Raw genomic sequence first — 10,512 nt, 5'->3', positions numbered from 1 at the left:
CGGACGCTTCCTGTTGTTGTAAAACCTGTCCACCAATCAATGGGTGACATCATGTGATGACAGAAGCTCCGCCCTCACGGGTCCATTCAATTTTCCAATGGACCAACGCAAATCTAAAAATTGTACCAGTCGGACCTGCTTACTGGGTCTATTTTGTAATGGAAACGCTAAAAAGTCCGGTCCGGCCCGATTCAGTCCGGTCTGGACCAACGAGGCATAAGCAAGTCAGAGGCCGGTCGGATGACACGATTTTCAAGTTTGAGGGAAAAACAGTTCTACTTTTACTTTAAATCATATTACTTATTTAATTAAAGATGATTTAAAATTCATAGATCAATTCAGAATCATTTATGGATCGTAATCAATGCATGAAATAATGGATCCCCCCCCCCCACACACCTCAAGTCTGTGAGTGAAAAATTGTCAAACCTGCAAGAAATACACATGACAACCATATGTTCCACTACAAGTGTGAGTAAGGCTTATGGACCCTAAAAGAACAAATGACACTCATTTCTTTAAATGTCCACTTCATCCTGGACACATTGAGCTGACATGTAGGTCTGTTTCCCTTCAGCACTAAATGGATGTCACGTCCTCTGACTTCACTCTTGTAAATGTTTGTGTAAATTAGACTTACGTAACCCAGAACCTGATATTACCTGTAGAGTGCCTTCATCTCGGAGGAGACCTTGACTCTGACCGTGCGCCCCATTACTGCCTTGCATAACATGATGGAGGATGTCTGCTGCCTCTGAAAGTTGTGCATTTTTCCGTCCCTCCCCCCGGCAGACGGTGTCTACAGCCAGCGAGCTGCGGAAGCCAATCTACTGGATCGTGGCGGCCAAGGCCATCGACTACGAGCAGATGCTGCTCATGATGGCTGGAGTCAAATGGGACATTAGGGAGATAATGTCACAGCACAACATATATGTGGACGTCCTGCTGAAGGTAAGAGTGGTCACCTCTTCGTTTTTCTGCGCCTGAAACGGCAAAGTGACTCTGGAAAGGAGATTGATGAGGGCCCTGAAAGTGAAGAGAAAACACAGGGATAGTCGAGCAGAGATGAGGTGAACATCCAATCGATTGATAGATCCCCGTCATCCATCAATGTGTGTTTTGTAAATATTCAAAGACACAAATTTCCTTTTCATACTCAACATCTTCTAAAATGTAGAATTCTTTACTCTAAGAAAAGGATTTTTCCACCTCACCAAAAGAAGACAGCTGTCTTAACACCGTTGCCACCTGTGCAGTAATGATCCCCCTCTTAGTTTCACTTGCATTGAGTCTTTCTCTCACGCTGTCACCAAGCCTCGGTCTCCTGCTGTTCCACACAACACGACGAGCTTTAAAAACACCAGCAGGAGGAATTCATGTCAATTGGGTTCATCTTAATGAAGTCTTCTTATAAAAAAAGTTTTGCTTGCAATCTTCACCCTGCAATAATTGATTTTTGTACCTTAAAGCTTCTAAAGCAGATCTGAATTACCAGTGAAGCGTTTTTCCTGTTCTAGCTTCTGTTTAAAACCAGCTGGGAGCATCATTGTAATAACTTAGATAACTTAACTTAATTAGATTTAATGAAAATTGTATGCAAACAATTCATTAAAGCTGTTTCAGGATTTATCTTAGACACAATTTCCAGTCTAAGTATTGAAAGTAGAGTACAAAATCCATGTTTTTTTGTCTTCCCTTCAACATCGAATGTTTTTTTTCCTACAAAGAGCTCCAACAGTTTTAAAATCAAGTGTTTTGAGTTTAAAACCAAATAATTTCTTGGGAAACATCCACTTTATTCCTCTAAGCATTACAGAAAAGATTGTAACTGTCAATGATCTTTAAAGTCATTAAAGTTCATTATTTGGTTTGAGAATTTGAACGTTTTCACTAAATGCTTGTCAAGATAACTGAAGAGTTTGATGGGTTAAGTACTTTCAATGTCACAACTAACTCACCTTTTTTAAATATATTTTTATTTTCTTTAATGATACTGACATATTGTATTTTTGAATAATTTTCAATTTATTTTCAAATTTGAATAACAGAAAAAAGACATTATTTTGGAAAAAATGTTAAACAATTGTGGGGTTTTGGTTACATCTAAGTTGAAGCAACAGTTGATCAAAATTAAGGTTCAGTCAGATATATAAAAATAAAGATTCTTTCGAGGTTTACTAATTGACCACTTTTTTAATAGATTAAGATGATTTTTAGTTGTGGGGATGTTATTCGTGCTGTTATCTGCTACTACTTAAATGAATGAATGAATAATTTACTGTTCTTTTGGTTCTCTGTGGTTAATAGGATATGGGCTTCGCTACTTAACGTTGTCAAGTTTATAAGCCAGTCCTACCATTGAACTTCATTGATCAATCCTCCTCCTTTCTGGGCTTGGGTAATCAGCATTTACAAGCTCAGTTGATTGGATTCTTGCACAAAGGGAAAATCTGTTCATTTGACAGCAGTGTGTTACCTGTAACACTACAAGGCACAGTTCTTGCACTATTTACAGCTTAGTTTTTAGAGATATCAAAAATGTAAATATACCACGACATCAATGATTTTCTGAGCTTTAATTTGAGCCATGTTTTGTGGAAATCGGTCAAGAAATGAGTGAGCTAGCCGTATTTTTATGGTTGATTTCTGCATGTCTTACTTCCATGAGAACATTCCAGTATATTTTGATGAATTAAAAACAAGTTTATTTGAAGGAGTCAAAAACCAAAAAGGCAGTACTTTTAAAGTCCCATTTGTAGATGTAAAGAGGCAAAAAGAGTTGGTTTAGGGTTTGGGTACCTTTTAAACCTCCAACACTCCCCAAAGGTTTTGACCATGGAGCCTGTCGGGGTTAAAAGGAACTCTGACGACAGAATTCGACAGAATTAGCTCCTGTCTAACAATCAAGAGGTCGCCGGTTCAAACCCCACTGTGGGCTGATGTGTTTGTTTTTTTTTTTTTGTTTGTTTTTTTTAATCCCCAAAAAATTCAATTCAGGTAGATTAAACATTTTTTTTTTTATAATAAACAGGGGAAATAAATGACAAAATAGCAATATGGGGGGCTGTTTGTTTTGATTTTGGTATTTCTAAAGAGTAATTAAATAGTGTAGTTGGAGGCTTATTCCATTCTCAGCCCATATTTGAAAAATGCCAAAAAGGGGGCGGGGCTTGTGGAGCCAGACTGAGCGGCAGAGGTGTGGCTTAGATCTATGATTGACTGTTGGGCAATATAGCATATACTGGGTCTTCAATATGTAGAGTGGGTTGTCTTTGTTATGTTCAATTGAAAATCAAACCCCCCAAAAATGTGGAGAGTGGTACCAGGCAAAGTGATGCAAGTTTCTCCACAGAACTTGCCTGAACAGAACTTCAATCCAAAAGTAAAAAAAAATTAGTTTCCTCTTTTTCATGATGGTAGATTTTTACAAGGGTTCTCTTATTAATTTTTTGTTGTTGTTCTTTTGCATGTGTGTTAGAGAATGTTATTATTATTGTGTTCTTTGTACAGCACTTTGAGCTGTTTTTAAGAAGGTTTTGTTGCAAAGACAAAACATATATAACTATTTTCATATTTTTAAATAATTAAAAATGTAAGTCAGCTAAAAAACCTTAAACAATTAAGGTATTTGAGTTAAATGAAATCAAACGGCTCATTAAATTTAGATTTACAATTAAGATACCTACTCCTTTTTTTTTTATTAAATTTACTTCTAGCTTAGGCAGTAAATGTTGTAGCTTTTTCAAAAATGGATTCTTGTTTTTTCGATTTCATTTTTTTGGTTTGTTTTTTGGTTACTTTTAATTCCTGCTACCCAAAATAAACAAACAACAAAAAACGTGAAATTAACTTTAAAAGCCAATACGATATTTTTGCAAAAATAAAAAATACTCCTGCATTTTTATTTTGAAAATGTAAAAGTATTAGACCTAATCCCTGTATCATCTTATGACATTTTGTCAGTTTCTTCATCTGGATTGCAAAAAAAAGCTTCAATCTTGTTGTTTGCGGAATTCTATTTTAGTTTATTCTTAGAAGCTAGAAATTAAATTAATATATATTTTCTATCTTTTTTTTTTTTTTACTAAGAGTCTTTGTTATGCTGAGAAAGGTAGTTGGAAAAAAACAGAGGAAAAGCAGTCAGCGTTCCAAACCAGTCTGACATTAAACTCATTCTAACTCACATGTACTCTCCCCCTGTGCCGCTCATACAGACCTCTCTGACAAGCTCTAAACGCTTAGTCATTGTTGGATGATTGAAGCAACTGTTGCCTGTTTTTTCAGGAATATTTTATTCATGAAGTCAGCTTGATCGCTGTCATTTCTCAGCACGTTCATTTGCATATAAAGTGGACAGGAAGACTCACAACGACTTTATTGACAAAGCATTAGAGTCAGAAATGATTATGAGGCTGTTAGTGAATGAACCTCCCTTCATTCTTTAGTTCAGAATTCATGTGGAAAATAAGCCCAAACATTCCGGTTTCTTTTGATTTCTTTAAATCATGACTTAAATTAAAGTCACCAGACATTCATTAGTACAAATAGGCTCTGATAAACAGAACATAACCCTGTGATTGGGAATATTCCTGCATAGTTTGACTTTTTGTGGCTGGAACGTTTGAACAAAACAAAAGGAAACGGATGTCGGATGTTTGCGTCCTGCAGCTTCATTGGCTCCTCCAGATACTGAGAACTTCATGCTTCGTAGCAAAAACTGAATATTTTCAAAAGACACGCTTCAAATACATAATTCAAGAATACTTCAGTCACTACTGAAGGAACGTTGGAGTCTTTTAGTTCCTGTAGTAAATTTAAATGTTCTTAAGTTTGGCCGAAATGGGTCGTTGAAGTCCAAATCTTTCATCTATGAAGATACTGCATTGACATTGTGAGGCTCATATATAACCAGAAGTTAGTAGCAAGGCCTTTTCTGAAGGTCTATAAAGGTCTTTTTTTGTTTTAGTGTCACCCAGACTTGTTTTGACGCGACCTTTTACGTCTGCTCGTCTTGTGCTGGTTTGATGTGTCAGTAATTAGTGAGGTGGGAGAACGAAACTCCAGACACTTTGTCTTTCAACACATTCACTAATTATCTGTCACTGTGCCTGAACGTTCTTCATTACCTGCGGAGTGTCTTCACCTCTGCTCTCTCTGGTCTCCTCCTCCTCAGGAGTTTGAGCAGTTTAACAAGCGTCTGGGGGAGGTGTCCAGGCAGGTGCGCATCCCCCTGCCCGTGTCCAACGTCCTGTGGGAGCACTGCATCCGCCTGGCCAACAGGACACTCGTTGAAGGGTAAGTCGGACCACACCGCGTTTAATTAATTTCATGTGCTTGAGGTTTATTGCTGAACGCAGCTCTGTTTACTTTTGTGACCTTGCACCAGTAAGTGCTGATGAAGTGATTGGTGAGGCACTCAGTTTTTCAGTGTCAGGTTTACAAACATATGTACTAGGGCTGGGAATCACTGGGTACCTCACGATACGATACGCGATACATGGATCATGATATCGATAATATCGCGATACTGTGATAATTGGTAAAAATCCTCTCTAATAACTAGCATTATATAGCAGAACATGTTTTCTTAATTCTGTCTATTTTTTGGCACAAACAAAAGCAAAAATATAAAAAGAACCTATTGCATTTTCAAAATAAAAGATTACTTGTGCCATACAGGATCATCTCAGTGCATTTTGTAACCAATGTTGTGCAGCATAAGATAATTTGTGCTTTTAACTCGTAAAATATCAAACTTTTTACCGAAGTTTAGCATTACATATTAAAATTGTTCAGGATAAAAATGATTAAAATGATTAGTTTACAGTTTATGATGCAGTGCCTCACCATGCCTCATGCCCATGCCTTGCACTCATGTAATTTAAAGACCCACTCCAATAAAAATCCTGTTTTTAACATGTTCTTTTAGCACTTCTCTGATGAGGGGAGGACATATATAAAAAAGAAGCTTTAAAATTATATTTTTGAGTGTTTCTTTATTCAGATTGCTGTGGATCAAGGGCAGACATAAAACATGTTTGAAAAAGCTAAAGCAGAGAGCTCCTAGCAACAAAAGGGGGGTGGTCCACACTAACAGCCCTGCCCCCAAATCAGAGGCAAATTTCTAATGATCTACTGCCACTTTGCAGAAACTATGTCCAAGAAATTGACACATTTTTTTGATTTAGGCTAAAATCACAACTAAAAGTTCATCTAGAATGCTTTCAAATTAGCTCTAAAGATGATCTTTTTTTCAAATTCGTGAATTTAAGTTTGGATCCTAGCAGCCATTGTGTGTGTAACAACAAGACTATTTTTGTTTATATTCTCTAAACCTTTAACTTCAGATCTGCTGAAAGTACCTGCAGGACCAGACTTTGTTTCAGTCCACTGCAAAGCCCCATCAAACACCCGACGGTTCACGCTCAGAGGCAGCGGAATGCTCTTGACACGTCGCTTGTAATGGTTCACCTCTTCCCCACTTGAAAGCGTGACACGCACTCCCCTAACCCGACAGAACATTACAGTTTTCCTTCTTTGATTCCCCCTCAGCTCTCCCTGCCGTCCGTCCACGCCGACGCCGTGTTGAGCATGTGAAGGAGGTTTTCAGACGGACTAATGACCCTCTGATCAATCAGGCCTCAGCTGCGGGTGGTGACAAAGTGATGAGTTAGCAGCTGACGCTTACCCAGAGGTTTCACACATTTTAATGAAAGTAAGGAGGAATGCTGCTGCTGAAAGCATCCTGAGCTGCTCGTTTCCACCACACAGACGCTAGCAGTGTGATTGCCGCCACAGATAATGGGTTCAGTCCCAAACAAATGCTCCTCTAAATGGTTTTGTGTTCGTACGAGGGCAAACACCGCGTGTCAGGTGTAGGTGGAAGGTTTACCATCATCCGCCGAGAAAAGACAACATGTTTATCTCGCCAAACACCATCTCTCTCATTTTGTGGAAGAACTTTTGAACCCTCTCTGATGAGCAAATGGGCCATTACAAGTACAACGCTCATCTGATTTAAACCGTCGTTGCAGAGCTGTACGCCCCGCCCGGGCTGCCCCAGAACGCTCTTTTCCTGAACAGGAACAGATCCACAGCCCACTTCCACACCAAGATTCAGTCATTATGCTTGTTTGTGCTCCCACTGCCTCTTTCTCTTATTAAATTTCTCTTTCTCCAGCTATCGAGATGACTTTCAGGCAGACAAACATAGGCCCACTAGCTTTCAGAGCTAATGCTTAAGCACTCAGCACAAAAAAAACAGTCAAAAGATAAAAAAAGAGGAAGAACGTGACTGCAAGAGGTGATGGAAAAAAGAAAGGGTGAGGCAGAAAATGGAAAGGGAGGAAGGCTAAAGTGTGAGAATGAGCAGAGCTGTCTGTGCAGAGTGTTAATGCACTGGAGATGTCACATGAACTGCGACCAACAGCGGCGCCCCTCCAAATACAGCTGTACTCTAAACCACAGACACATTCAAGACAAGACGTTTAGTTAAGGGTTTACCTCTTTCGATTACAGAAGGTCCTAATTTGATTAGTATGGTGGCTGACAGGGCTCACATAAATGCAGAAGACACAGCACAACGACAAAAGCCGAAGAACAACGACAAAAGCCACAACACAACGACAAAAGCCACGACACGACGACAAAGGCCGAAGCACAACAATAAAAGCCACAACACAACGAAAAAAGCCACGACACAACAAAAGCCACGACATGACAAAAGCCACAACACAACTAGAAAAGCCACGACACAACAGCAAAGGCCGAAGCACAACAATAAAAGCCACAACACAACGAAAAAAGCCACGACACAACAAAAGCCACGACATGACGACAAAAGCCACAACACAACAAGAAAAGCCACGACACAACAGCAAAGGCCGAAGCACAACAACAAAAGCCACGGCACGACGACAAAAGCCACGACACAACAAAAGGCACGACACAAGGACAAAAGCCATGACACAACGACAAAAGCCACGACACAACAACAAAAGCCACAACACGACGACAAAAGCCACAACACGACGTCAAAAGCCATGACACGACGGCAAAAGCCGCGACACGACGACAAAAGGCTAAGCACAATGACAAAAGCCATGACACAGCGACAAAAGCCATGACACAGCGACAAAAGCCATGACACAACGACAAAAGCCAAAGCAAAACGACAAAAGCTATTACACAACGACAAAAGGCCAAGCACAACAACAAAAGCCGAAGCACAGCGACAAAAGCCACGACACAACGACAAAAGCCACGACACAACAACAAACCCATGACACAACGACAAAAGCCACGACATTACAACAAAAGCCACGACACGACGACAAAAGCCACGACACAACAAAAGCCACGACACAACGACAAAAGCCACGACACAACGACAAAAGGCCAAGCACAACGACAAACGCCGAAGCACAATGACAAAAGCCACTACACGACAAAAAGCCACCACACAACGACAAAAGCCACAACTCAACAACAAAAGCCATAGCACAACAACAAAAAACACAACAAAATGACAAAAGCTCAAGCGCAACGAAAAAAGCCACAACACAACCACAAAAGCTGAAGTACAGCCCCAAAAGCTACAACACAACAGAAATGAATAACTGACTTTTTTGTTTTCACTCTCAAAGTTCAAACCTTTATAGAAAAATAAGTCCAGTTTTATTGAATGAAAACGAAGATCTGATCGCAAAGTTCGGCAAACTTAACACGCTCTGTACAGGGGACCGTTTCAAGAAGCAGGTTTTGTTGAAACTCTGAGTTTATGAATTCCAAGTTAAGAAAAACTTTCTGGTTTCAGAAACGGAGGCAACTTAAACCCACGAAACTGGGTCAAACCAAACCTGTTTTATGAAGCGGGATTAAGCTGAACTCAGAATCAATCACTATGGCAACTGACTCTAAATGTAACCTGGTCTGGAGCAGGTTTCCTTCAGGAAACTCAGAGTTCTCTGCGGTCTCCGCCCCTTCTTAAGGTAAAAGATGTGCAAATAGGACTTCCTCATTAACATTTTGCAAACATTCACATTAGAGACGTCATGTTTCCGGCCCCGCTGAAACCAAAGCGGCATGTCCATTCATAGAGGATCCTGTAGAAGAGGCTGGATTAATCTGGAGGGAATGTTATTTATGTCGGGAGAGGATTTTAAAGGCCACGAGTCGATTGAGTTGCATTTACCAATTCATTTTTATTTGAGCGATACCATTTTTCCAGGGACGCTGTATTAATGATACCGAATCATCCTCATCACCACCCACCCCACTTTGTTTGAAAAATACTGTTTTGGTCGTAAAAAGAAGAAGAAAAATTCAATATTTTTTTTTTTCTTTTTGTTCTTTTTAAACCTTCAACAACAGAAATCTTTAAACCTTAAACACTGGAGACGCCTGTCAAAACATCTACCATGTTGAGAGAGACAATGTTAGTGCAGTGGTTGCTCAAATGTAGATGTAATCATTAACTCTGGCAGCTGTTTTCTCCCATGCCAACTCGCTGTTTTGCCGCTGCGGCTTTGTTGCTCTTTTTGTGGAAAATGTGCTTGTAGTCGGTTTATGCTTGTAGGAACACATCAATTTCTGTCACCGTGAAGTATAGAGTCCTATTGGTGTTTGTTCCCGTTGCCATGGTGAATTGTAATGTTTTTGGTAAATTTATCAGGGTTTTTCATGGTCACAACACTCGCACCTGACTCTGAGTCCAACTACTCAGAGTTGATTAAACAAACTTTTTTTTTAGCTGTTCTGAAACCGAAAACTGTGAGTTTGCAAACTGTGAGTTTGTCAACTCTGAGTGCAGGTTTAAACGTCCTTCTTGAAACGGCCCCAAGAGACGTGTTTTTAGATTGATTGACACGGTCCACAGCCAATCAGAATGCCAAGCACAGTGTTCTAGATTCACACTAATCTACTTTTTCTTACTAAAACCGGTGCAGTGGAATTATTAGCATCATATGAATAAAAAGGTGATGGCAGTAATGAGCACAACAGGAACAGAAACTATTGGTTATATACTTCCTGATCGATTTTATATCTCTATATATCAACATAATCTTAGTTATATTTGAGGTTTTCTACCAACTCTACTGTTACTCCCTGTACTAGATCCATTTTTTGATGTATTTTATCCTTTGACTTTCTGTTCTGAATGTGCATATTCTGACATATCTTTGGCAACCAATGAATACTGATGGTGTTTTTAAACAAACTTTGTATTTCTCTCTATTTTTAACAGTCATTTAAAGCAAAAAGTAGATTTATAAATATTTTTCCAACTTTTTTAAGGGCTTTGAACCAATGAAACTGACTGATTGGAGACAAAAATAGGAAATCTGCGCGCTGGTGATGTCTGAAAACAATCATGACATGTCTGTGGAACATGGTTTATGCAAATGTTACCTTAAAAATTCCCTCAGTTTGTGTTCTGTCAGTGTGATTCCAAGTTCAAGTTGTTGCTAATCTGAATATTTTACAGCAGCCTAGGAAGATTGAAACTTTACT

The 10,512-nt window shown here is 39.3% G+C and overlaps 1 protein-coding gene across 2 annotated transcripts in view; it reads left to right on the top strand.

Annotated features, from left to right (window-relative positions):
• The window catches only part of vps50 (VPS50 EARP/GARPII complex subunit), a 112,131-nt gene that overhangs the window by 98,212 nt on the left and 3,407 nt on the right, over window positions 1-10,512 (top strand). For both annotated transcript variants that reach the window (XM_036214182.1, XM_024299775.2), the window contains 2 exons: window positions 793-951; window positions 5,174-5,295. In XM_036214182.1, coding sequence (XP_036070075.1) covers window positions 793-951; window positions 5,174-5,295 — 281 coding nt within the window. The remainder of the gene's footprint in view (window positions 1-792; window positions 952-5,173; window positions 5,296-10,512) is intronic.

The sequence above is a fragment of the Oryzias melastigma genome, linkage group LG11 (assembly GCF_002922805.2).
Source record: "Oryzias melastigma strain HK-1 linkage group LG11, ASM292280v2, whole genome shotgun sequence".
Taxonomy (NCBI): Eukaryota; Metazoa; Chordata; class Actinopteri; order Beloniformes; family Adrianichthyidae; genus Oryzias; species Oryzias melastigma.
Note: the sequence above shows the minus strand (reverse complement) of the source record. Positions and strands in the feature narration are given on the sequence as shown.